Below are 27,694 nucleotides of genomic sequence, written 5' to 3'. Positions count from 1 at the left end.
GGGGCCGGGCCGGGGACCTGGCGTCTCCTCCTCCTCCTCCTCCCCCGGGCCCCTCCCGCGCTCCTCCCCTCGGCTTGTGGTGGGCCGATGTGCCAAGAGGCGGGGCCCGGCAGCGAGCGGGAAGGGGGGAGGAGCCCTGTGCTGGGGGGGGCGGGGCCCGGCCCGGCCCGGCCCGTCCTCCCCCGCCCCCCTTGCCGCCCACGCCCTGGGGCGGGCGGTGCGTGCGCTCCCGGCAGGGCGGGGAAGGGTGTCCCCATCTCTCCGTGCGCCAGGGCGCGGCGCGGCGCAGTCACTAGTCGGTGCCGCTCTCGGAGGCGGAGCAGGGGCCACCCGAGCATTAGCCGCCGCCGCCCTCCTCCTCCTCCTCCTCGGCCGCCTGGAGACACAAAAGGCGGCGGATCCCCTCCCTGGATCCGGGCGAGGCGAGCGGAGCAGCTCCGGGGTTCGCCCCCTTCAGTCCCGCCGGGGCCCCCGCTTTGGAGAGCCATGTCCTGCCTGGATTACCTCGCCGCCGAGTGCCTGATGTCCATCTCCAGCGGGGCTCTGATCCACCCCGCCGCCGCCAGCCTCCCCAGCCCGGATCCCGCCAGCAGCGAGGACCGGGAGGTGCGGGACACCCTTCGGGGCGCAGCCCCGGCGGCGGTGGCCGGCTGCCGGGCACGCCCCGGTTCGGCGCACTCGGAGAGCAGCAACTCGTCCTCCTCTGCCGGCGGGGGGGACCTGGAGAGCGGCTACACCACCTTGTCCGACGGGGGCGGCGGCGGACCCCAGCGCGCCCCCCTGCCCGCCCACAGCCCCAGCCCCAGCCTCGCCTCCCCGGGCAAGCGGCACCGCTGTCACTTCCCCGGCTGCTGCAAAGTTTACGGCAAATCGTCCCACCTGAAGGCGCATCTGAGGACGCACACAGGTGAGGCAGCCTCCCACCTCCCCCCGCCCCTGCGTGGGGGGGACCCCCCAACCTCCACCTTCCCTCCGACCCTGCGTGGGGGGACCCCCCAACCCCACCTTCCTCCGACCCTGCGTGGGGGGACCCCCCAACCCCCACCTCCCCCGCCCCTGGGGGGGACCCCCCAACCCCCACCTTCCCTCCGACCCTGCGTGGGGGGACCCCCCAACCCCCACCTCCCCCCGCCCCTGCGTGGGGGGGACCCCCCAACCCCCACCTTCCCCCCGACCCTGCCCACTCCTTGCGCGGGGACCCCGCCCCCCCGCCCCCGCTCTGTAGATCGCGGGCAGCTCCGCTCCTCCTCGGTCCCCGCTTTCCTCTCCCCGGGCCGGGATCCTGCGTGCGTGCCCTGAGCTCCTCCCTTCCTCCTGCCCGGCCACGGGGCCCCCGCCTTTACCCACCTCGCCCTGCCCTTCCCTGATCGCCTTCCCCCCACCCCACCTCTCCAGGCCTTTCACATCGCCCCCGAGCCCCTTCTGCCCCCCCCCCGCCCGCTGCCCACAGGGAAGGGAACCCCCGTCGCTTTTTCCAGATGGTGGCTTTATCCTACCGAGCTCCCTCCTCCGCCCTGGGGGTGGTGACCCCTCTTCCCAGGGGCCACTCAGGCATCTCCTCTTCCCGCCCCCCGCCTCTGACCCACATGGCCTTCCCCTGAGTCATCTCGGCGGTGGCTGTGCGGGGGTGGGGTGGGGGGGGATCATGATGTCACTTTTCCTTTTTCTGGGGTGTGTGTCAAGCCAGCTGAAGTTGTGTGTGCAATGCCCCCCCCCCCCCCCGCCTTGGCACCTGGTGGGGGTGGGGGGCGGAACAAAGCGTACTTCATTTCCCTGACCTCAAATGCTTCAATTGCAGCCCCCCCACCCCCGTCATGGTGCTAAAGAGCCGGGTCTGTTACACCTCTGTAGGGAAGGGGGCGGGGCGTAGGCTATCGGGGGGCGTGGCCATAGGATGTGACACGCTTCCTTCTCTGCCCTGCTACACCGTGAAGCTTTCTTTTTGTGTGTGTGTTGGGGGGGGTGGTACTAAAGTGTGTGTGTGCTTGTCAGCACCAGGTCCTATTTCCCTGCATAACCTCCACCCCGCTGATCTCTTTCTGGCCACTTGGTTCAGGAGTAGCCTCATATGGCCCCATCCCGGGTGACCTTCGGGGGGTGTCTGAAGCCCAAATGGGGACCTGTCCTCAGCTTCTGAAAGCGGCCTGCGTGGCTTAACATGGAGGCAGGGGACCTGGCCTGCCCCCAAATCCTGGAGCTGGTGTTTCCTGCGCTCTGAGTCTGCGTGGTGCAGCTGGCCCTCCGTGAGGACACAGGGTGGGAGAGACGAATGTCTCTGGGTCACAGGAATCCGGATGGCAGCCCTCCTCCTGGGCACGTGTCTCTTGGAAAGGCCACCTGGTGCCTCTCTCTGCCTCAGCTGGTGGGTGGGGCTGGTGAGAGACAGGAGGCAGAAATGGAAAAGGAGGGGGGGGGACACACAATCCCGGCGCAGGGCCAAAGCTGCCTGGTTTCCTGCTTCTTCTGCCCTGATGCAGTGGGGAGGCCGCTCCCCTGGGGCAGACCCCATTGGCGCCAGGCAGGGAGGGTGGAGCGCTGGCACCGAACGTAGCAGAGGAGATCAGGGAGGGAGTGTGATTAATTTCCCCTCCCACACACACACACCTCTATTGTTTCCAAGCGAGCAGGGTGGCAGCGTGGGGGAGGCGTAGATAAGAGGCCTGTATTAATAAGCGTTGGTTCTATCTGCAGGGCGAACAGGGCAGGGACTGAATGAGTGTCTGAGATACTGTATTCTGAAGGACTGGATCACTGGGCCTTACTGGCAGAGGCTTAGGGAGACAGGCCAGGTCCGTGCTTGGTAATATGGCCATACCTGTGCACCATGTGGCATTTGGGCACACTACAATATACGTACCACTCCAGCAATGCGCCCCTAGTGTGGATGCAGCTTATATTTTTGCCGCTATAACTGCATTTACACTAGCATAGTGGTTCCCAAGCAGGGGTATGTGTACCCCTGGGGGTACGCAGAGGTCTTCCAAGGGGTACATCAGCCCATCCAGCTATTTGCCTAGTCTTACAACAGGCTACATTAAAAAGCACGAGCAAAGTCAGTGCAAACTAAAATTTCATACGGACAATGCCTTGTTTATGCTTCCCTACATACTATACACTGAAATGTAAGTACAATATTTATATTCCAATCGATTTATTTTATAATTGTATGGTAAAAATGAGAAAGGAAGCAATTTTTCAGTAATTTTTTGTGCTTTTTGTGACACGTCTGTATTTTTTCGGTCTGATTTTATAAGCAAGTCGTTTTTAAGCAAGGTGAAACTTGGGGTAGGCAAGACAAATCAGACTCCTGAAAGGGGCCCAGTACTCTGGGAAGGTTGAGAACCAGTGCGCTAGGAGCTCCTGCCAGCTCGGCTGAGGTGGGTCAGAGATCACACCCCTGACCGACATGGTGATGCGGGCAGAAGTCTGTTGTGTTGATCTGGCCTGAATGACCCATTCCCCCTTACAGCCGTGAGCTGTGCTGACACGGTATCTGGAGATGCTAACACATCACTGTGCTGTGGTGGGCTGCGGGACTGTCAAAGGGGCCCCTTACTTAATGTAAACAACGCCAAAACATGGGGGGGGGGCAGGGGAGATGGCTAATGGTTAGAAGGATAGATACCAGCCCATTGTGTGTGTCTGGAGTTGCAACCCAGAGTCGGGAAGTGTTTGGATCCAGAACTTATGTTCAGTCTTGACAGGAGTCATTGGCAGAGTTCAAACTGCCACTAGCCCAGAGGTCATGGATGTTTGGGGTCAGGCCCAACTTGGTGGTTATACAGAGAGCCAAAGGAATAGGGCCTGATTCTTCTGACTTTCGCCAATAAGTCTGTGGGGTCACGTGGGTTTGTGTGAGGCTGGGAGTGGGTGTGCAATGTCTCTGCCCAACTTTGGGAGGAGCAGAGGGTCTCACGGAGTCGGCAACGTCTTCCCAAAGTCGCTCCCGTAGTCCATGCCCCAGTGAGGATGTGTATAAAGCCGTGGCTGGCTTCTTCACTCCAAATCTTCTTAGGCACCGTGGTGTGATAGCCCTGGGTGTGAGCAACTGACTGGAAATAGCCACTATCCCGTGCGGCCCACGGGCACTGCCTTGATCAGTGGGGTGTGTAGTCACTGGTGGTGTTGGTGGGGGCTTCGTTTGGCTTTGCTGAGAGACATGACTGTCCTTTGAGTGCAGTGTGGAACTGCCACGATGGTTCGCGGGCGCCTAGTTACGAAGGAAGAGGGGTCCTTAGGAGTGGCCGTTCCTGATCTGTGTGCGGCTCGGTGGGAGGCCTGACCTGCGTCCCTCTGTAAGACAGGCCTCGTCCTGAGGGGGGTAGTTACATGGATGTTGCTGCACCAGTGCATACCCATAGTGCACTACCCCTAGTAGGAAACTTTCCCTGGGGAGTCTGGCCTTTGCTACGGGCCATGTTTGAGGTCTGGATTATACCCAGAGTTATGCCAGTACAAAACCTGTATGTCTGCATCGCAGGGACTATACCGGAATAGCTGCAGCTCCATAGCCAGGTCTGCATAAGCCCCAGCGTAGCTGCAGCCTACAGAAGAGGTTCCTCTGTCAATGTGGGGTCCCCACCTCTCCGAACGACAGTAGCTAGGTCAACGGAAGCTTTCTTCTTTCAGCCTAGCTGTGTCTACACTGGAGATTGGGGCAGCATAGCGGTGTCACTCGGGATGTAGCCCTAAATTGTAGGAGTAGAACTGGCCTCATGCTGGTATAACTCCATCCGCATGAAGGGGCATTGTACCCCTTTAACTGTACTGGTGTGGCTAGAGTGATACAGGTTTTGTGATGGACGAGGCCAGAGTTTCCATGCGTTGTGGCAATGCAGAGAACCATCCAAATGGGGAAGTCAGTGTGACCTGAGGCAACATTATCTTCCTCAGCCTGCAGGCAGCTGGGTCCAGTGCTTCAGGTGCAGCTCATAGTTTTACCAAGTAGCAGCTGTGGAGGGACGCTGGCAGGGTGCTGCTGAGTTGGGTGGCACTGTCAGGAAGGCTGCCGAGGCCTGGGGGGAAATCTCTGAGGAGCAGCCATAGCAGAGATGGGGACTGGAATTATTCCTGGAGGTGGGGGTGAAAACTGAAGTAGAATTTAAGTAGGAGAAGTGTCATGCACACAGCTCCCTGTGCCAACTCCCTCACGGCAGCTGGGGCATGTAGTGGGAGGAAGGGTACCTTTTTGCTCAGCTGCGACCAGATTTCAGACCCTTCCGTTTTTGTGCAGCGCCTAGCACAATGAGGTCCTTGGTCCATGGCTGGGGCTGCTAGGCAGTAAGAACAACCTGCTAGCCAGAGATCAGGATCAAAGACCTGAGCAAGGTCCAGGGCAGCATCGTGCCTCTTCTTAGCTGTGGCGCCTGAACCTCACTTGTGGCCCCTTCTCCATCTCTTGCATCAGCCATTGGCTGGTAGGTTTAGTCCTGCAGACCTCGGTAAGGTGGAGTGCCACCAGCACGGACCGGGGGGTCATGGTGGTGACAAGCTTTGCCTCATGGGGCTTGTTGCTTCCCAGCAGGGCCTAAAGATTTCACCCAGTTTAGGGCACTCAGCAGCAAGCGCTAGAGAGACCCCGTTTCGTTTCTCGGCCAAGAGAATGTAACATGGAGAATGGGGAGGCGCAGACACTGGTTTCCAGGAAGAGGATTTTTATCCGAGTAGGAGCTCTGGCTGCAGGGAGCTTGCGGGAGGGAAGGGATGGCGGGTTCTGAGTGTTAGAAAATCTGCTCACAAGTGACACGATGGGAGCTGTTGGGTGCTGAAACCCTTTGCACAGCTGGCCTCGATTGTGGATTCTGAGCACTTGAAAACTTGATCCTGAGCTTGTGCGGGGAATCTGGCCCTGAACCCAAAAACCTTCTGCAAGGGGGAGCCAGAGGATGGCTAGAACCTGTGGAAGTCACCCCGTAACTAAACCTGTGCACTCGCTCCACCTGGGGTAGAAAATAGTCCTGTGCGGTATCTCGCTGAGGTGCACTTGAGTGTGTACCCAGCGGGGAGTTCTGCCAGTGAGCCAACGACATTTTAAAAGGAAAATCCACCAACTCTTCTCCCCCCTCCCTCCCCTGGAGCTAAAATGGCTCATTAATTAGGGTGATTGCAGCAGTTCCTAGGGACCAACCAAATCGGGGTCCCTAGTGCTAGACACTCTCTGTCCTGGAGTGTACAGTTTTACTAAAACGCCTCTGAAGCTCTTTGAAATTCCCAGGCCGGACAGGTTCTGCCTGGTTTTCCCGACTTCTTCCCTCATGTGCCCCTGGGGCGCAGCTTGATCGCCTTGCACCCCTGCATGTACACTCCGTCCTCTTGCGCACTCACTGAATGCCAGGCCAACAGAAACCTCGCCGCTTCACCATTTCCACGCAGTGTGTGGATTGCTCCAGCGACGCTGCCCCAGACACCTGTCGTGCTGCTTTTGGCCTAGCTAATCTGCCGGATTCCTCCTCTGTTGCGGTTGTAGAACCGGGGGGGGGGAGGGAGGGAGCTAGAAGCGTCGCTGGCTTGTCCTTAATCTCCTCCGCTCTCGCCGGGTGGAACCAGCATGCCAGGAGCCGCTCAGCGCTGGGCTGACACCTGATAAAATTGTAGCAATTAGGCCCCTGACTCCGTCTTTTACCACTCCAGGAAGCCGGTAACCAGGAGGGCAGAAATGAGGGGCCTGCCACCGAGCGCTCGTGACTCTGGTTGAAGTCAGTGGGAATTGGGGGTGCTCTGGAAACAAGTCCAGGCTTTGAACTGGGTGCCCTTCGGGTCGAGCGCTTCTGGTCCCGGGCCTGATCCAAAACGGCCCTGTCTTGCCTGAGCTACTGACGACGCCTCAGCTTCTCGGATGCCCCCACGCCTTGTGGCGCTTTCCCTTTTGTATTTAGCTGGGGCCGTTCCCCTTTCCCTCTGGGAGGGACACCCACGCCTCTGTCGGCTGGCTGTGCCTCGCGGGGTCCCGTGCTGGGGCAGATGGGGGGGGGGGTTGCCTTGAGGGCATCCCCCGGGGCGCTGCTCACCCGGCAGATTGGCTGAGGCGAGCCAGCGGAGATGCATCTGGATGGCGGCCCGGGGCATTGTGTGTGGGGCACTGAGCTGCGCGGCCTGCTGTCGCGTAATTGGGGGATGAAAGGCTGCATTGTGGTGCGATGGCTGGACCTCGGGGTGGTTTGAACCTGACGAGGCGGAGGCGGCGTGGTTTGAAAAAGAGGCCCTAGGAGCTGGGGTGGGCAGAGCCCAGCGTGGCTGGGCTAGGGGCGGCTTGTAACCTGAGCCTGTTGTAGCAACTGTCGGGGAGGGAAAGCCAGGTCCCTGGGCGGGGTGGTGGGGGAGGATGGGGGCTTGGAGCCAGCCAGCTGGAGAAACAACCGAGCAAGCCCCTGGAGAGAGGCCTGTCCCAGATGGGACCGCAGATTGCTTCAGACCCAGGGTGGCAGGAGGTGCTCCAGAGCAGAGGAGGGGAAGGCCGAGGCCTGGTCTGACTGCCCGTGGATCGATGTCCGAGCCAGCTCTCTGCTAGGGCCTCTCCTCTGGTAGCACCTGGTGAGTGGGAGATACCTGGAGACACCCGCCCCCCATGTTCCCATCTCTCCTTTGCTCAAGCCCGTCCCCCGGAGAGGTGGCGACCACGCACTGGCGAGAACCTACAGAACAATTGTCCCAGGCGTGGAGGGCGACAGAGACCACCCAGCTGAAAGTCTTTGCATTTGGTGCCTGGACATACCCACAGTAATCCCAGGTCTCCGGGATCCCAGTCCAGTGCTCTATCCACTAGGCCACGCTGTCCCCTGTTTTGAACACCTAGTTTGTATCCACAACTGCACTCTCCTTCCCCTCCCCAGAAGCCACAATGCGGTTTGTGACTCACTGAAGATCGTGCTGTGAGTCAGTGGCTGAGCCAGGAATTGAATGGAGAAGTTCTTGCTCCCAGCCCTCTGCTTTGCTTTCTGTAGGTCCTGCAGATAAACAAAGCTGCGCAGGTGCTGTCCAGAATTTTCAAAGTGCCTAAGAGAGTTAGGCTGTCAACTCCCCCCGACTTTCAATGTGATTTGGACGCCTACCTCCTGTAGCTCCTCTGTACGTCCCAGTCGCTGTCTACGACCTGGCAGGCAGCTGGCGCGTCCCTGGCCTGGGGGGGATCTAGGAGGTGTGTGGTGACTGGTGTGTGCTTGTCTAGGGGTGGCATGCTTTGGTGCTGAGCCCATGTCCAAGAGGTGTAGAAACTGATTGACGATGTCCCGTTTAAACCTCTGGAGCGGCGAGATTATCGCTGCCCTGGGCTGAACTGCGGGGGCCGGAGCTGCCCTCTGCCACCTGGCTTGGGCCGTGACACCACTTCCCACCCCCTTTCCTGTGACCCTTTGACCATCCTGCTGGCACAATCCCGGCCTCCCCGGGTGCCCTTGATCTGGAGCATGCCTTGACTCGCTGGATTAAAGCACAGGGCACGGGGGAGAGGCAGCCGCTGTGCCCTGGAGGGGCCGGCTGTGCCACCGAGCCGGAGGTTCCCGCGCCGGCAGAGCCGCTGTCCTCGCCTCACCCCGCCGCTGTGACTGAGCTCGCGCTGGCGGCACAGATGGCATGTGAGATCCCCGCTGCCGTCTCTGGAGCCCGGGAGCCTGTCACTTCCAGAGCTGCTGCCTGGGGGGGGGAAGAGGGAGTTGCCTGCGTGTGGAGTTAACCCATGGAGTTCCTAAGGCAGCTGCCTGCACCGCCGCTACCCCTACCTGCTAATCCCGGAGGCTGCTGCCGGGACCCAGCTGTACCTCTGTGAGCGCACAGAACCCGGCACCGGCGCCGTCAGAGCTCTCCCCCTGGACTGGTCCTCTGTGCCATCGCTGCACTGTGTTTAGGCCTCCTGTGTCCACCCCTTGGAGGGAGGATGAGCCTGAGCATCAGCATCTGGCCCAGGGCTCCAGGCCTCGCGTGAGGCTTTCTTGTTCCTTGCGCTCGGCTCCCTGATGAAAGGGTTTCCCAGCCCTGCACCCAGATCCCGCAGAGCTGGGCTGGCAAGATGAGTCATGGGGACAGTCCTCAGGCTGCCTGCGTCAGCCTCTCCCCTGCCTCGCGTGCACGCGCGTGTGTGTGTGGGGGGGCAGGGGTGGCACGCCTCCGACGTTCAGAGGTTAGGCCCCCCTCTCTGCCCCCTGCCTGGGCCCCCAGCTTTAAAATGACTCCCTGGTCTTAGCCAATGGGACGCTCGAGTATTTAGTTTGGCAAACTGCGGGCCACCTCGCTGGCGTGGCAGCAGAGTCGGGGCCAGGCGTGTGCTTGGGGCCGCAAGCCATGGCTCCGGATGCCTGGGCCCCTTGAGCAGCTCTGCTGCCTGTTTCCTCTGGGCCTCCAGCAGCAGACCTCTGGGCTGCCGCCCTCCCCCTCCCCCCCGGCTGAGCCACAGTGGCACTTGCCCACCTCGGGAAGGGGGGTGTGATTCGGTGTCCGTTCAGCGCCTTGCGGAGGAAGTGCTGTGGGTATCTCTTGTACAGGCAGGATGCTCTGGGTGGGGCCGTGAGCTTTATGTGGGTAGAGATGAGGAGATGAAGGTGGATCAGAGCAGATCTCTCCTCACCCCAGCTCCCCAAGGGATTTAGGCACTTGCACAGAACATTGGTTATAAAAGCTGTCCAGACCCAGCCCTGCTGAGTAGCACCCCTGCAACGAACCCGTGCACCCAGCTCTCTGTTGGTGGCTTTCCTAGCCTGTGCCCCCCTCAAGCTGTGCCCCCCCCCACCCCTTGCTGGCGACGCTGTTGGCCTCCCCCGTCCCTGCAGACAGCATGCTCTGCGTGGCTGGGGCCATGCTGGATTTCAGGAGGGGCGGGAGGTTACGCCTGACCTGAGAAGCTTTTGACACTTAATGCGGAGTGATGGGCCGGCTGCAAGGCCCCATGGATCTCCCGGCCTCTTGCATGAGACAAGCTGTTCTCCGAGGGCGGGAGGGGGCTGGGCTGCCAATCCTGGGGCCTGGCGTGTGCTCTCCCATCCCCCTCTCTTGCCTGCTTATTGCCCTGTGTGTCTGGCCCATGACAGTTTGAGGCAGGGCCACGGAAGCAGCGGATGCGTTTCCCCTGGGGGCCAGCTGGAGTGTGATAGAAGGCCCGGGTGGGCACGGATCGGCAGCGGGCGTTTCTCTTTGTGTGCTGGCCGGGGGCGGCAGGGCTCATCCTCCCTAATAAAGAGCTTGGGTGGCCTGGTCACAGATCGCGCTGGAGAGGCAGGGTCTGTCCCAGAGATCTCAAAGGGACGCCGGCCAGTACCTTAAGGCTGGTCTGCACTGAAAACGGACGTCGGCAGAGCTACGTCTCCCAGGGTGTGAAGAATCCACCCCCTCAAGAGATGTGGCTTTGCCAACCTCATCGCCAGTGTGGACATCATGAGAGCAAGGAAAGAATTCTTCTGCCGATCGAACTCTTGGGGAGGGGGGGTTAACCACAGCGAGAGGAGAACCTCTCCCCCTCTAGTTGTTAGGTGTAGACTTGCCCATCGACCCGCTCCAGGTGCTGCGGTCTCGGTGGGCGCAGAACAAGGAATACCTTTCCCGTTGAGTGCCGGGGTTTTCAAAGCACATTCCAAACCTTAGGGAGCAAAGCGTTTCAACACAGGGGAAGTAGTGGTATCCCTGCTTCACAGAGGGGGAAACTGAGGCACCGAAAGGCTGTGTCTTGCCCTGGGTCATGCCGTTGGGTTGGGGGTAGTGCCAGGAATAAACCCCAGGAATTCTGTCACCCCTGCCCCCGGCTAGCTGCTGCCTTGTCCCTTTTGTCTGTGCAGAACCTAATTGGAACAGAAGCATTTTAATGAAGAAGGCTGTGGGGCTGGGGCTGGGCTGGAGAAGTGCAGCGTGAAAGTGATCAGTGGCTCACAGGAGTCTGTGAATACAGAGGAGCAAAGACGACTTTCAAGGCATTCATTATTAATCGTCTGCGGTGGTGTTACTAATACAAAACTCCAGGCAGGAATAACAAACCACATAACACAGCATCACGTGCAGGGCAGGGACTTTCTCTTTCTGGAGGGGCAGAGGAGTCCTGGCCTCTGATTGGTGCCGCCAGGCGCTACTGTAATGCCAAGAAATATCTCGATTCAATTCTGGTCAGTGATGGCAAAAGATCTGTCAGACCTCGTTGGCCCAACTCCCACAAACGTGCGCTTGGCATGACTGATGTGAGTAGCCCTTCTTAAGTCAGTGCCAGTGCGGTTAAGCCTGCCAGGAACGGTTTGCAGAGACGGGGGCTGAAGGAATATGCGAAGACTTTGATTTGATTTGATCTTGAAAGGGTCCCCTGAACATCCCACGCTCCTCTGCCGAGTGTGGGCTGTGACTCATTCCGAGGCTGGGAAAAAGCTCTCAGGAAATTGAAGCTGCCTCTGACTCTTTTACTTTCCTAGCTCCTTCGCCCTGGGCTTACGCAGTCAGGAGAAGCTATTTGTGACCAGCAACCGGGGGCCGCGTTCTCCCGTCAGAAAACTGCTGCGTGAGATCATCCCAGCTGGTGATTGTGCAGTCAGGGGAAATCCTTTTGTGCGCTGGGTTCACGGAGCAGGCCGGCCTGGCTGATGTGGTTTAAATGTTTCAGAGTTGTAAGTGTGGGGTGGTTGTGTCGCTTCCCGGGGATGAAGCTATGTGTGGGGGGAGGCTGGTCGCCCCAGATCTGTGCTGACTTTACAACCTTGACACTCTGCCACCCCGTCATCCTAGCGCTGATGGATGTGTTTGGAGTATCTTCTTTCTGCAGGTCCTGCAGATAAACAGCCTGTGGAACTCCTTGCCACAAGGGATTATGTGGGTCAAGAGTTTTGCAAGACTAAAAAAAGACCATCCAGAGTTCAACTGTGCGGTTTAAAGATATAAGAGTTTTGGAAGGGAGCTAGAGGCCAGTTCATATCCTGACTTGGGTTTAACTGTAGGGACCAGGAGACCGCTCTTTTGGGGGCAGGTTACCCCATTGCCCCTCCCACTGAAGCAGGTGGTGTTGGCCACTGTTTGAGAAAGGAGAATACTGGTCTAGGTGGACCCCTGATCTGATCCAATCCGGCAGGTCCTGTGTCGCACGTTATGGAAAACCCTGTTTAAAGACGTTTAACTTGGCCCTAGTTTCTGCCTCTGCCCCTATAGGCACCTTAGTAAGGGTCCAACCACACAGGCCTCGGAGGGTGGGGGTAATTGATCATGAAATCTCTTTCTGTGCACAGGTGTCAGCAATAAAGCAAATACTAGCTTGTTTTGCCAAGGCTACGAGCCGTGTTTTTCTCCCAGTGGGGGAATAGGGGAGGGGGTCCTTTGGAATGATGTTACCCACTGATAGCTGGCACGAAGAATCAGACCTTAAACAGCCGTGGGTCCAGGACGTGACATTCCCCTCCTGGACCTCGGGACCAGTCTGCTAGGGGTGGGGGGCTGGGTGGGTTAAAGTGGAAGAAAGGATAGAGACGCAAGTGATACAGTGGGGGATTGCGGTGGAATTGTGCTCACTGTTGATCTAATTAACGATCCAGTCACACCTGTTCTTGCAAAAACCTTCTGTTCCCCAGACCCGAGCCCAGTCAGACCAAGCCCTGGTGTTCTCTCAGTATCTCCTTGCAAGTGGTTCCCAGCTGTGTCAACTGACCCGCCCCTGGGACGGCCCCCCGGGAACGCATAGCCCTGGTGCTTTTGGTAGTGATGCTCCTGGCTCCCTTGGTCTCAGTGGAGTGTCGGCTCTCTTCAAAATACCTTCAGTCCAGATGTGGGGCATAGTCTGTACCTGCCAGCAGGGGAAGCCCGAGTAAGAGGTGCAGGAGACACGGCTGGTAGAGAGATTGAATCGGGGCTAGGCTGAATGCACTGTGGGGAGCGTCTAATTAATCTCCGGGGAGGCTGGAGCCGGCAGCATCTTAATCTGAGGTTTAATTTTGCCTTCATCCTCGCTGGGTCTCGTTGTTGTTGTTGTTCTTGCTGAGGTCAGTTTGCTTTGTGTCAGGATTAGACAGATGAGGGCGGATTAGAACCAGAAAACAATCCCTGGGGGGGGGGTGGCTTGGAGCCCTCGACTGAATCGCTCTGTGGTGCAGTTCTGGTTCCCATGGCTGCCCTCTCGCCTCGCCAGAGTGAGTGGCCCGCGAAGTGGGGGCAGGCGCCGGTTGTGTTTCCAGGGCTGTCTGTCCGACTCCTCCACTGGAAGAGCCAATGGGCATTGGAGCGTTTCCAGCATTACCCCCCCACCCCCCAGCGTCTCTGTGTCGCTTGCGCCAGTGTCGGAGACCACAGCCGGGGCGGTGAGTCTGAAAGCGGCTGTTCCAGGAGAACTGAACTATGCCTTCCTGGAGAGAGGAGTGACCCCAACAGCCGGACCGGGGCCTGGTTTGCCAGAGAAGGGGCCTTTTCATAGCCCCTGCTACTGTCCCAGCACTTGTCCTTGGACCCAGCGCTGCTGCTGCCCCTCAATCCTGACCCGCAGCCCCCCTGCTGTTCCCGCGCCACCGGCTGTCCCCAGTTCTGCTGCAGGGCGGCACACAAGGAGCAGAACGAGGCGTGTGCGCGCTCCAGGTCTCCTGGTAAGGCAAGCCATGAGCCGCTAATTGCAGCCATCCGGGATCCGAGCTCTTGCTCTGCCGGGGGAAGGCTCACGTGGCAGAATTATCCCAAAACCTGGTGAAGCAGCTTCCCTTGCCTCCGGAAACGTGCTGCGTGTCTGGATCCTTAGTGAGTGTGCTGCCACCTAGCCGGGACGCCTGGGATTGGCCCCACAGAGGGCTGGAGCGGGGTGCGTTTTGGAGGGGCAGGCGTTGAAATGAATGATTCGCTTTCGCTTCCTCTTTGCATCCTTCTCAGAGGGTGCTTCTGTGCTCAGAAGCCTGCGGGAACTAGGGGATCTGTGTTGCTGTGACCCCCTTCCCCGGATCCGTCCAGGGGCTTGGAGCTCATGCACTGCTACCGGAGATCATGTCACTGGCCTGCCAAGCCTGCTGCTAGAGTAAATGCTGGAGCCCCCAGCCTCACAATGCACTTGGGTGGTTTGTCCCACACTGTATCGGACTGGTGTGTGTAACACTGCCTTCCCCTGGGTAGAATTGGAACTGTTTGGCTGTGTGTCATAGGCCCTATAGGGTGAACAGCTAGTGGAGAGTCTCCTTGAGTTGAAGTGTTAGGAGGTTGTGCTGTTGGAGCAGGAGGCTCTGGGTTCTTATCCCCACTGCAGCTGTGAAGCCCAGAGCAGCCTGGCTGGGCAGTGTAGAGATGACGAGGAATTTGTCTTGTAGTCAGGGGTTGGTGCTGATATTTGTACAGCGCCCTGCGTGCACAGCGGGTGAGATGTGCCCGGCGACTGCCCGTCTGTAAAGCGGTGGCTCTGGGCCTGAGGGGATATGATACGGCGCGCCACAATGCAATGGGCCCTGAACTCTGGCCAGGTTCAACCCCCTCCTCCTTCCCCCCCCCATCCAAACTCAGCGGGGCTGCATCTCTGAGGGGCCGGGTGGTTACAGCTGGGGTGTGTCCTACAGTGGGGACCATGAAGGGGGAAGCTGTTTGCAGCACCTGGGCCAGGGACTCCTGGTCGGGAATGGGGGGCAGCGGACAAAGCAAACAGTGGGGAGGAGTGAAGAGGGGGAGCGGGTGAAGCTTGGGTCCCGGGTTGACCTCCGGCTCCTTGCAGGCAGAGTGACGTCCCCCTTTCCTAGCCCTGCCGACGGCTTGTCCGGAGCCAGGCCTGTGTGGCCGGGGGTTCTCCGCTGTCCCTGCCAGGCAGCTGGGAAACCTGCATCCCAAACCTCTGTGTCCCTGGCTCCGGGATCCCCGGCTGCAGCCGTCGAGGGGGGAGTTAGAGCCTGGATTCTGCCGTGTGTGTTCGCCCGTGTGTGCCCCTCTGCCAGTCTGCGGGAGTCTAAAACAGGGTCGCGGATCAGGGGGCAAAGAGTCCATCGGAGGGGAGTCCAAAGGGGTCAGGGGTGGGGGGCCCAGGGCCATCCCCCATGGGCTCCTTGCTGTGTCTCACCCTCCCTCCCCCTTTCTCTCTGTCTCAGGTGAGAGGCCCTTCCCGTGCACCTGGCCCGACTGCTGCAAGAAGTTTGCGCGCTCGGACGAGCTGGCCCGGCACCACCGCACCCACACCGGGGAGAAGAAGTTCGCCTGCCCGCTCTGCGAGAAGCGCTTCATGCGCAGCGACCATCTCACCAAGCATGCCCGCCGCCACCCCGCCTTCCACCCCTCCATGGTCAAGCGGCAGGGCTGCCCCAGCCACTCGGCGCCCGGCAGCTTGGCGGGGAGCCCCGTCGCCAGCCCTGCCCCCAGCCCGGCCGAGTTCCTGTAGGGGCGGGGCGCTGCTCTGGCAGGGAGCGAGCAGCACGGACCCCAGAAGGTGCCGCCTGGCTCAGGCTGGCCTGCGAAGCCGCCGGGAGGGCCTGGTGTCCCGGCTGCCCTTGGATCTGCGAGGTGAGGGAATCGCCTGCTCCTCCCCCAAAAGGGTCCTGCTTGCCAGGCCCTTCTGCTCCGTTTTCTGGGCGTCTTCGAGCAGCAGCCCCTCCCCGCCTGGCTTCACGGCGGCGTCCAGCATCTCCCGTCCCCCCTGCCTGCGTGACGCAACGGATCCAGCCCCGTGTGCCCTGCCGCGCCCCCTGGGCGGCTGTGGAAGAGGAGGAAGGCGAGGTCCATGTGTGGCTTGGCTGCATCGGTTCTGACCTCGCCCCGGCTGTGGCCAGCCCCTCCCCGGGGCAGGCTCCCGCATGGCGGTGGGATGTGGCGCGTCCCCGGGAGCCTCTAGCTACTGCGATGCCAGACTCCAGTGACTGACTTGCGGGGGACTGTTTCTCCCTGGAGATGCTGAGGGGCAAATCAAGGCCCTTGGCTCCTATCTGTTTTGCCCTTCAGGTCCCTCCTCCAGCAGGGGACACCCAAGGGATGGTTCTAACTTGTCCCTGGGAACCCCTTTAAGAAGGCAGCTCAAACCAGGCCAGTTCTGCTTTCAGTCCCCAGAGGCCATGACTACTTTGCTCTTGGGACAGGAGGCTGCTCAGGGAGGAGACGGCCGGTGGTTGAAGTCCCCTGCCTCTCCCGGCTCCCTTCCCCTTCCCTTCTGGAAACCAGGACGTGCTCCCCTGACATTCTCCCCCCTGCCTCAGGGGGGAGCCCCGACACCTGTCTTTCTCTCTGCCCCAGAGGTGCATTCACAGCGTGAATATTTATTTATACGGACTCACCCCACTCCCAGCTGCAACCTTCGGAGGCCTTTGCAAGCCGACGGACACAGCCTGACTGACCGGCACTGGGCTGAAGTGGGACCTGGGGGGCATGTACCTTTCAAGTGACTCTCGGCCCAGCCCCTGTCCTGAGATGGGGCTGGGGTTTTTAGGCAGGAATCTATTTATGGACAGAATCGGTTTTTATAGCTGTGGAATCCGGGGGGATAAAGAGGGTGATGCTCCTGTGAGCAGCTCTTCATCCTTCGAGGGTTTGTGGGAGGTTGGACGGGCACCCCAGCCGGCCTCTTTGAAGGCGGGAGGGACCCTGGGGGTGTGTGTGTGGATTGAATATTTGTCTATACAGCATATTGCTGCTGGAACCCTGCTGTATGCAGCTGTCTTGGGGGAAGCCCAGGCCTGCAGTTCAGTTCTTGGTGATTTTGGGGGTGCCGCGGATTTTCCGTGCTCCACCGGAGACCTGAAAACTTGTCATTTTATTTTTTCCAGAGCGTGCTCAGCTCTTTAAAGACACAGGGGGGCCCCTTGGCGGTGGCTCAAGATGGGCACCCCCAAAATCACTAGTCGCTGCTGGAAATACAGGCCCCAAGTGCCTTCAGTACATCGAGAGCGGGCCTGACCCAGAACGGCGCTAGGTCGAGTGCGTTGAGTTGATTGGTACAACAGCTGGAATGGTGCTGGCCAGCGCACTTATGGAGCATCCCAAGCATCGCCGCTGCCAAGTGGGATGCTCCATTTGATTCTGCTGGCTTTAGGCAAGTAGCTTCACCGAAGTCACTACGGGTGTGTCTACACTTAAACTGCTGCCACTCTACTGCTGGAGCACTTCGGTGTAGACCCCCCCCCACCACCTGCCGACGGGAGGGGTTCTCCCATCAGTGTAGGCAGTCCACCTTCCTGAGAGGTGGTAGCTAGGCTGACGGAAGAATTCATCCATCGACCTAGTGCTGTCTGCACGGGGGGTTTGGTCGGCTTAACTACGCCGCTGCAGGGGAGTGGATTTTTCACATCCCTCGGAGAGGTGGCTACGCTGATGTGAGTTCCCCTGGCAGGCCCAGCCCTGAGCTATCTTGGAGTTGCAGGGTGAGGTGCAATAATGCTCTTGGTTGAGTCAGCTGCAAGGGGTTGAACCTGGGACCTCTGGCGCTAAAAGCAGTGAGTTTATTGCCTGAGCTAAAAGCCCAGCTCCGTTCGTTCAGCCGCAGTAGCAGACTATATGTGGTCTGACCACGAGAGGGGGACAAGGAGCTCCCCTGTGTTGGCCTGGGCGGCTGCTCTGCCTGCATGGGGGACCAGCTGGGCAGGCCGTGCAGCTGAAAAGATTGAACTTTGGCTTTTCCCACTAAGTCTTGCCTGCTGCCACCGAAGCCTGCAGCCTTCCAGGGCTTTGGCTTGAGCCCAGGTTGACTGGTCTTCCTGGAGCGAGTTTGTTGGGTCTCGGGCAGTTCCCGGTGTTCCACTCACTGCCTGTAAAACAAAGCCATCGCCATTGCTTGGCATTGCTCTCCCCTCTGTTGGACCAAGGAGGGAACCGGCCCTGGAAAATGGCATGGGGCAGCGTGTGGAGAAACTTGCCATGCCAATGCCCAGGCTGTACCTGTTTTGTGGGTAGTCTGCTGCAGCCCCACACCTTTTGCAAGCATTAAAATCCCCATGCGCTTTAGATCCAGAAGCAAACTCCCTCCCTCCCCCAGTGCTTTCCCTGGGCAGGGTGGGGGACAGGTGATGGAGAGAACCTCGCCGCCTGGAACGCTTCAGAGCCGTGTCTGGGATGGGTCTGACGGGAATACCTCAAGCGCGGCAGGGCTGGGAGTCGGACTCCTTGCCCCGTCTCCGTATTCCGTGTGGCCCCTGGGTCCCTGCTCCCCAGGATCAATCTTGGGTGATGTCGGAGTATCTCGAATGACACTCCGGAGCGGGCCGTTGGACTGCCTTGAAGGACCTAGCAGTTTGCTGGGACTCGGACCCCATCTCACAGCGGCCAGGGTTCCAGCACCAGAAGCAGAGGACGGCGGAGAGCGCCTCTGGCTGGGTTTGTCCTGGCTAGCCCGGCTGGAGGCTCCTGCTCCCTGAGCAGCGGGTGAGCGAAAGGCCCCCCTGGGGTAGAATACACTGAAACGTAATGCATTAGCTGTCATGCATTCGGACTCTGGATTCTTTCTTGTCTGTGCCCATCAGGCCGGCCTTTAAAGGCTTGCAAACTTACTGGGCTTGTGGGAGTTGCGTGTCTCTTCTGCTTTTACGCTCCAGGGGAAATATGTTTCCAGCAAGAACTGTTAAAGGAGCCCAACTTTTTCCACCAGCTGTTTCCTGCAGATGTGTTGCTGCATGGGTATTCTCAGGGGAGGTCCCGGAGCCCCTGTGACAGGGATAGGGACGTGCGGGGTGGCTTACGGAATGGCTGGTAAGTAGATGGAGTGGGGAAGAAAAAGTGGGGCAGTTCATGGGCTGGTTCCTTCTGGGGAAAAGGGAAAACCAGGTGATCTATGAACAACCAGCCGACCTTATGGGAAGGGCTTGTGGCTCTAATGGCCGCTGGGGGGAACGTGCTGGGAATCAGAGTGGGGGGGGAGATTCCAGCTCTGGGGCGTGCCGCGGTTAGTGGCCTGACGCTGGTGTGGATGAGGCTGGCACGTCCCTGCCTAAGATAAGCCTGGGAGTGGGTGCAGGGCTGTCGTTTGCTCTTTGCCTTGCAGCAGTGTGCGGTGTCCCCGGTTCATAGCCCTGACCTGGAGCAATCCCGGCCCAGTCCGCCTTAGCCGTGCTGTACCAGTGCCGACTGGGATCCCCGATGCACCGTGTCCTGTAGCGCTTGGCATCATTGCCAGGGTGCAGGGATTCCGGGGGTAACTTCCTGTGTGTGTGTGTGTGGGGGGGCCCTCATAGGCCGGGCTGGTTTTGCTTAGTGTAGACGGCACCCGCGAGGACAGATGTTGGTGATCTCAGGAAGCATTGTTGGAGCCTGTGGGCTGTTTTGGGTCCCTGCTGGCCTTTCACTGCAGGAATACGTAGCCAAGATTTCCTCGATTTTCCCACAGGGCGGCCATATCACGGAGCATGGCCACCTGGCCTCTCCCTAAGCCAGATCAGGAAGGACCCTGCTCTAACTTGTGTGGTCCGGGTAGTCCCTTCCACCAAGGATAGGGCCTGGCAGAGCACCAAAGGGAAGGGACCTAGCTGGCTGGGGTGGGGGAGGGCTACACTGTCTCCACCAGCAGATATCCCCTTAGTGCATGGGGGAGATTCTCTGTGGGGACTCTCCAGCAGAGCCAGATGCTAGCCTTCCCCCTCCTGCTCCAATGGGGGTCCTCCCCCCCACCTGCATGCACGTATTTCCTCCTTATTTATTACCGATCTCGCCCTCTCCGTTTCCTGAAGGAGTTGAACTGGAATTGGGTCGTTCTCCTCCCCCACCCAGACCAATGACTCCTGCTTTGGAGGCAAACACGTTTTGGAGTGTTTTGTCCCCCGTCTCCTCCCTTTAAATCCTGGACTGGGGAGGGGAGGCTGCATTGGGACATCTCTAGTAACACGGCTTCATGCCACCTTTCCTGGCTGGCGAACCCAGCCCGTTGGATGTTCTGCCCCGTGCATTGGAGCAGCTTCTCTGGCGCTGGGCAGTGTTTGTTTTTCTAGGCCCTTTAAAAACACGTCACAGTCGCTGCCCCAGGGGCTGCCGTGAGGCTGCCCCAAGCTGCTGTGCTTTTGTCTCTCTGCTGCTGTGTATTTGGGTTGTTTTCTATATTCTGCCCCCAGCATTTTCTTGGGAGGGGTTGGTTGGTTTTCAGTGTCTTTATTTATCTGGTTCCTTTATCCCTGAATGTTCCTCAAGGCACCAGTATCTGGGGGGAAAATGGGACAGACCCCATTGTCATGGGGGCATAATCTTGCCACTGCTGTTCCTGGGAGCAACCCTCGCTAGGGGTCCATCCCTGCCACACTTAGTTGTGCAGCGTTCTCATAAGATCTGGGCCCTCCTAGATTTCCCCCTCCTCCAATTTCCCTTCCCCCCGTTTTTCTGTCTATGCAGTTGGATTCTGATCTTGTTTATATGGGGGGGGGGGAGAAACCAGAATAACTCCAGTGGAGTCGCTTTGGATTTAGAGGAGTGCAGGGGATTCTTATCCTGGGGGTTCTGCTCTCTTCCCGTATTGCTAAATGGGAAGTGGGGGAGATGTGTCTCAGTTACACGGGAGGGGGCTTCCAGTGTGGAAGAGACTTGAGAACCTGCACCTCGTGTAACCAAGATCCGTCTCAACCAAGAGCATCTGAAAAGGCAGGTTTAGGTTCGGGCTCCCAAGATTCCATGCAAAATGGGTATTTTTCTGACTTGCGCTTTTTAATAAGCGTGGTGAGATGGTTTCTTTTCTTACAAGAGGGAATAACTTTATGCCGTGTGCGCATGACATTTCTACAGAGTCTTCTCTATCAGAGCTGAAGTTATATAAATAGATCTCTATACAGTACGATAAAATGCTGCTTGGGGGGGGGGGGGGGAGGGATAGCTTACTTTTTTAGTGTGACTTTTACAGAGCTATTTGGAACCCGGACTGACTGGGCGATGAGGAACTGGCTGGCCAGGGAGTGTGGTTGGGACGGGAGCTCGTTTTGTGCTCTCAGGGGGGAGGGTGATGGGAGGAGTTGTTTGGAAAGCATTTCTTTGTGTATTTCTGCTGGGGGTAAAGCTGTCGATCAGTTCTTTTGTCTCCTTCGTCTTTGAAAAGTAGCTTTAAAAAAAACCCGCGTAGCCTCTATTTTAAGTCAGATCCTCCTACCCTGATCCCCCCACCCCCCAATGACAGGGAGAGGTAAGAAATCGGAGCCCCAGAGGCCCTTGCTAAGTGGGTGTAGCTAGAGGGGGCACCTTTATATGTGAAATCGACCCCTTAGGCAGAAGATAACAGGAAGCCTAGGCTTAAACGGGACGTAATTGGGGCTTAGGCCTTCGGAGAATTCAGTGGCTCATAGACGCGGGATTACACGGGGGTGGAATTTCACTCCAAGGGAATAACTAGAGCCCTGATAATGCTAGATTTCTCCTCTCCAATTCCCCCTCCCCATTCCATCCTTAATTTGGAGCTTCCTCTCTTTCCACCCCATCTGCCAGCCTGTTGGGCTCTGTTACTTTCTGCAGATGTGAACTCTCAGGATCAAGCCCATAGAGTCCCAAAGCCAGAAAAGACCATTGGGGTTATCTGGTCTGAGACCCTGCATAGCAGAGGCAGGAGACCTGCCCCACAATGATTCCTAGAGCAGAGCCTTCAGAAAAACGTCCAATCTTGATCTAAAATAGTCCGTGATGGAGAATCTACCATGACCCTTAACTAAGTTGTTCTAATAGTTAAATCCACTCACCGTTAAAAATGTGCATCTGATTTCCAGGCTGAATTTGTCTAGCTTCAGTTTCCAGCCACTGGAGCGTATTAGCCCTTTCTCTGCAAGACTGAAGAGCCCATTACTAAATATTTGTTTCCTGTGTAGGTACTTGTAGACGGTGATCAAGCCACCCCTTGACTTTTGATTCAGTCACTGTAAGACAGGCTTTCTAATCCTTTAATCGTTCTCGTGGCTCTTCTCTGACCCCCCTCCAATTTATCAATATCCTCCTCGAATTGTGGGCACCAGATCTGGTGCTTCCAGCAGCTGTTGCATCAGGGCCAAATGCAGAGGTAAAATACCCTCCCTACTCTAGTTAACTAACAGAACTATAGAAATGCCACTCAGATGGCAGCCTGTCTCCCTGTAGCAAAGCGGATCCTGGCCAACCTCATGAACCTAGGTGGTCTCCTCTGTCCCCCGTCCTATCCTTTGTCCAATCTCCAGGCCTGACCCCCAGGTCACAAATGACTGTGTTGTCCCTATCACCTGGAATCTAGTTAAGTGCTTTGGGATCCTCGGCTGCAAAGGGTCGTGAAGGGTCTGAGCATTACTGTCAACTGGCCTGGCGTGTTGAAGGCAGCAGAGTGGCCCTGGCATGAGGGAGCCATTCCCATGATCCTCTCGACCAACAAGCTAAGCAGCGTCGGTGGGGGTCCATGTGAGGACAGAGACTTCTAGGAGTGTCTGTGCAGTGCAGGAAGCTGATTTGATGGGCCGTGCCCTTCCCTCAGAGCCCATTGCCAGCCTGTTAAGGAGAATTACGCTGACAGAAGAGCTTTCTTTTGGGATGAGACCTAAAAACCAGGCCGGGTGACTCGTGCTCATCCAAGAGCCTGTGGCCCTTATATGAATAATCACCTAGCTCTTATCCTCCTAGATCTCAACGCACTTTACGAAGGAAGGTCAATATCATTGTGACCATTTTATAGATGGGAACACTGAGGCACAGAGCCTTGTCAAAGGTCAGAGCTGGGAATAGAACCCAGGTATCCCAAGTCCTAGGTGCGACTCTCCCTGTTAGAGACCATGCTGTTTGATGAGAGTCAGATGTTTAACCTTGGTGTCCTGGCCCAAATTCCCACAGGAGTCATTACATTCATCCTCCTTTGAGCTCTCCAAGCAGCATTGTCTGGGAGAGGTAGTTTTTTCACTCCCTTTCCCGATCGGTTGCATGGTCTCGCTGAGCAGCTGCCCCATTCCTCTGCAGAGGAGGCCGCGTTTCAGCGGTGGGTGATGTCATCCCTGGAGCGTAGTTTGCTGAGCGAAGTGGAACTAGCTCAGATGCTATCATGAGCGGGGAGCCCCACTCATTAAGGGTCAGTTTCAACAATCGCAGGTGTTCAGAACGCACGGAAATACATTTAAACGGCGGCAGACGCTTCGGGCACAGGACGGGGAAAGAGAATCGGAGTTGTGGGATGGCAGGTGGAGCTTGGGCAAATCCAGCCAAAGCATTGTGACTTACCTAGGAATGTCTTGTTTGCTGACCTGCCGCTTCTCGGCCGGGAACGAATCCGGACGTTGCCAGGACAGCGGGAGCCGGTGTCCTCTTCTCGTGCGGGTATTGGGACAGAGCAGGCCTCTTGGACTTTTGCAAAATGGGTGGTTGGCTGGTGGGTCCCTTTTTAAACCATGTGTCCATTCTTCAGTTTGCTGTCCTGGAAGCTGCGCGTGGAAGAATGGGTTGAGAATGTTGCACTGTCTTGGTGCTGTATTTTAAAATAATTTTTTTTTTTTAAAATAAAAAAGTCAATGAAGTATTTTGACTCGTGGCCACATTTAATTCTTGCTCCAGGATTTGGGGAGCTTCTTTCGAGGGTCTGTCCCTTCTTCCCGCATCCTCCTCCCCCCAGGGTAGTGCACTAGCCTGCTTCTACGCCCAGCCTTCGCTGGCCATTGACCGAGCTCATGAGGCTTGCCCTCAACGTGATGGCACGTCTCTGTAAGTGTGTAAGGCAGAGGCTTCTGAACACCACCTCGGATCAATTTCAAAACGTCAGGGGCAGCGATGGGTGGAAGCCTCTTGGGTTTCAGGAAAAGTCAGAAGACCAAAAGCAGAAAAATACGTGTGTGGGTGCGGGGGATACAGAGCCACACAGTTTCAATCAGCTCTGTAAGCGGCTGTAGATCAAACAGCCAGTGGATGGTAGCTATTGTCACCTTCCAGCATCACAACATCTCTCACTTCTGCCCATCGTCCCAATGGAGTTTCGCAGGGCAACACCCTGGTGTAGCTGCCAGACGGAAGACAATAATAATTATGGGGGAAGCCAGGAGGGAAAGTGCACGTAACCTCTGACATGGGAGGTGCTGCTATGGGGGGGGGGAGGCAGGAATGGGAGCCACATGGAACCCCTGGGGAAGGTTGGAGGGCCCTGCTGTTGGGGGTGTGGGGGTGCACACAGCTGCTTACATGGGATGACACTGGGATGGGAGGAGGTATGAATGGGGCCACACAAACCACTGGCAGGGGAGAGATCAGGGGAAGTGCAGGGAGTCCCTGAGAGGGTGGAAATGGAGGAACATAAGGAGCCCCTGCTGTGTGTTTGCAACCCCTTCTTAATGGTAGCAACCAATCCCCAAGGCAGAGCTTCCCTTCGCTTGCAGACAGATCCTGCAGCTCCTTTGAGAGCAGGCTCAGTGGCGTTTCTCTCTGCAGCACATCCTGGCTCCAGCTCTCAGCTCCAGGACTTTGGATTGGACTGGGGTTGATGGGACCCTTCTGCTCCGCCTGCGGGTACAAGTCAGCTGAGCAGCTCCGCGTCTGCTCATGGAGCCCTGCAGTTATACAGCGATTGCAGGTTTGTTTTGAAGGCCGTGTGGTGCCAATTGGTAACAGCTTTCCTCACTGGAAGTTGGGTGGTGGGACAGGCTCCCTCTGCCTGGGGAGTAAAGACTCCAGGCACCTCCTGAAAGCTGCTGTGCATTTTCTCCTGTTCAGTGGGGCTCAGGGTGGTTGGCCCCCCACAGGGCAGGTCTCTGGGTTCTGTTCCTAGCTGCACCCCAGCCTCGTTGTGTAGCTTCACTGCTTGGTGCCTCAGTTTCCCTATCTGTAAAAGGAAGTTTAGGCACCGACAGGGCGTGGCAGCAGCCGAGCAGATGTTTTGTGAATCCGACTGGAGCCTGATTCTGGGATTTAGGTGCCGAAAGTGGCAGTTGGACGCTAAAGACCTTTTGTGAACATAGATTCTTAGTCTCTTTGTGCTTCAGTATCTCCACTGCCATGGATAATACTGTTCCGATTTCATGGGGCATTGAGGATAAATCCACTAGAGATGATGGGATGCTCAGACGCTGTGGTTACTGGGGGCCATATCGGTACCTTCATTCATGCCAGTGGAGCGCACCCTCTGTACAGAAACATGTGTGCTGTTGCTAGGAGGCTTGTATTTACATCTAGACAAGGGCAGCTGGGAGAGGGTCTTATCCAAACATAGACACACGAGCCTAAACTGTGTCCCAGGGGGCAGTTGAAGGTTTCCTGCAACATATGATAAAATCCTGTTTATTTTAAAAAGAGAACCTAGGAAATGCCCCCCAGAAAACTTTGTGACCAGAGTTACGGTTGGCAGAGGCAGCTTCAAGCATTGTTACACTAGTCTGCGAAATCTCCAAGTGCAGAGCAAAGACCCCAGAGGTGGACCACGCCCTAACGTAACTGGGGGCCTGGGGATAAAGAACTCTAGGGCACCAGATCAAATTCAGGAGTGATTGCAAGTAACTGCCCTCCGTGCCCTGTGTACAATGAATCTGCTGGTCTAAGGCAGCTCCCAGTGGAGATGTCACCACATGCAAACAGCTCCTTCCAATGGCACAACTTGGCACCCACGAGGCCAGGGACCAAATGGCACAGAACAGACCTCTCCACCCAAGATGGGCCTTGCAGGTGAGTCTCAGCACAGCAGCGAGGGAAGTCGGCCCTGCTGTTGGCTGGGCTGTACCTGTCCTGTGGGCAAACAGGACTTCGCTCTGCAAGGCGGGCAAGCCAGCATCCTTCAGTCACACTCAGTTCTCTGTTAATCAGTGGCAGGTTTTGCCTGGCCGCCTTTACAAATGCTGCACAGCGAGGGGGGGCTTAAAGATTCGCCCCAGCTGCTGAACCTTTCTGGGGTGCATTGGCCCCAGGTTACAATAGCTGCTAAGGATGGCGGGGGCTGAAAGCTGGCACCACACTTGAGCCAGGCCAGCGGCAGGGAAACCCCACCTCCTTCAGTGAGCACCAGGGAGCCCGGGGTGGGCAGCGGCACGCTAGCGAGACCAGGTCTACGCTTAAACATTGGAGCAACCTAGCGCCGGCGTTCGCGGCTGGGGCCAGTTTTGTGCCCTGAGAGCATCAATTCTTCCATAGACCCCCCTGGTGGGTGCCTCTCAGAGAGAGAGATTAACAACGCCAGTGGGAAGCCCCCTCCTCCGTTGCCGTTGGGAGCCTGGGCGCTACGGCACTAGAGCGGCAAAGGTGCAGCACGGTATCTCCGCTGCTGTAGCGGCTGGAGTGTAGATGCAGCCTGAGAGTCTCTCCTTCCTGTGTGAAAGTGTCACCCATGCCGCCCCTCTGCTAGGCAACAGGCAGGCTTCCCTCGCCTGTCGCTAGGCAACCGAAAGCAGCCTTCGCCTGTTGCGAAGGTGGGTGGGTTGACTGCTGCCCCGTTTCCTTTCCTCGGGCTTGTCTACACACGCGCAAGCTGCATCGGTTAAATTGAAATGGGTTTAGTTAAACCCGAGCAACTTTTGTGTGTGGCCTCTTGTATGGGTTTAGGAGGGGTTAGCGTGGTTTAGCAAGTCCCAGTAGATCCACATCCACAACAGTACGGCTTTACCGAGGCGGTGTAGCTAAACTGTTACCATCTCCCCTGAGCGCAGGTGCGGTTCTGCCTCTGGAGAGGTTCTCCTGCTGGTGTAGTTATTCCTTTAAGGACAATAATGCTGCTAGACAGTATATTACACCTCAGCCTCTCTACAGCTGACTGTATATAACTGGCTCCATAGGAGGGGGTTGTACAGATTTTACTGCATTCACTGAAACCGTTAAATCGATACAGACGGTGGATCTCGGCCAACGGTCGCAGGTGCAAATTAAACCATGATCAGCCAGGCTGAGTTAGCAAGGTTTGGCTGAAGTGTGGTGGTGGGTTGGGTTTGGGGAGAGGGGGATTGGATGGGGGGAGGGCAATGGACTCTGTGCAGAGGGCACCATATGCTCTTTGCCCACAGCTTGGGATTAGTGCCTTTGTAGATGGCGAATACCTGCGTTCACAGCCAGCTGCCACGTAGTTCTGGACTCACGCAGGCCCTCATCATTTCTGGAGCCAGGCTGCTCCAGAACTTCGCCATCACACAGCTGCCGTCTCCACCCACTGCTCCCTGCCTGTTCACACCAGCCACAGTGTGCTGGAAACGGGCAGCAGAGAAGTGCAGCAGTTTGTCCCCATTGTTGAGGAGTCCAAGTAAGAGGCTTAAAGGTGGTTTCATACTGAAACCTTCTACTCTAGATAATACTCAGGGGGGCGGAGTCTGCTCACGTGCATCTCCAGGCAAAGCCAACTGGAGCCGAGTGTGGAATTTGCTTCGGAGGAGGAGCAGATTCCTTCCGGTGCCTGCAACCTTCTTTCTTGCCAGCTGGTACATTCTGACTGCCCCATCTTTGATATGAGTGTTGGCTGTTTTAACCAGCAACGTAGGGACACTGGCTATTGTTTGCATGACAGTGGCACCTAGAAGGCCCATTGTGCCAGGTGCTGCACCTATGCACAGTAAGAGACAACCCCTGGCCCAAAGGCTTATTAGCCAAAGAAAATGGATCCAGGATTAGAGGGGAAATAGAGAGAGAATGGTCTGAGGTCACCCAGCAGGCTGGTTTTTGAGCTGGGAATACTGCCCACGTCGGCCACATCAAAGGCTGGGCCTTTACACCATGCTAGAGTGTGACTGGGGGTTTCAGGATGTCTGGGTTCTGCTCTCGACTCTGTCACTGTGTGATGTTAGGCGAGTCACTTTGCCTCTCTATCAGTCACTGTGGGGCACTACACACGCAATCCCACAATGCCGTTTTTCCCATAGTCACCTTTTGGAGTCAGACTGTTCTGTGCCAGTCACAGGTGCCACGTCTGTGCAATGGATGTAATGATCCCGACTCTTCGCCAAAGCCTTTGTGAAAA

At 57.4% G+C, this 27,694-nt stretch overlaps 1 protein-coding gene across 1 annotated transcript; it reads left to right on the top strand.

The window, feature by feature from the left end:
* The first annotated feature begins 319 nt into the window (after window positions 1–319).
* On the top strand, window positions 320–17,359 carry KLF16 (KLF transcription factor 16). The gene is made up of 2 exons (XM_067554277.1): window positions 320–907; window positions 14,988–17,359. The coding sequence occupies exons 1-2, from the start codon at window positions 487–489 to the stop codon at window positions 15,272–15,274; spliced, it is 708 nt and encodes a 235-aa protein (XP_067410378.1). The 5' UTR covers window positions 320–486; the 3' UTR covers window positions 15,275–17,359.
* The last annotated feature ends 10,335 nt before the right edge of the window (window positions 17,360–27,694 follow it).

This window comes from Emydura macquarii, unplaced genomic scaffold (assembly GCF_026122565.2).
Source record: "Emydura macquarii macquarii isolate MOO-44397 ecotype Brisbane River unplaced genomic scaffold, CSIRO-AGI_Emac_v2 contig_306, whole genome shotgun sequence".
NCBI classification, from domain to species: domain Eukaryota; kingdom Metazoa; phylum Chordata; order Testudines; family Chelidae; genus Emydura; species Emydura macquarii.
This window is presented reverse-complemented; position numbering and strand designations above follow the sequence as displayed.

What these genes read in the sequence shown, in the direction of transcription:
- KLF16 (XM_067554277.1), top strand. Translation starts at nt 487, where the DNA reads ATGTCCTGCCTGGATTACCTCGCCGCCGAGTGCCTGATGTCCATCTCC. An exon ending in GCATCTGAGGACGCACACAG is followed by an intron (nt 908 to 14,987) that starts GTGAGGCAGCCT and finishes TCTCTGTCTCAG; the next exon opens with GTGAGAGGCCCTTCCCGTGC.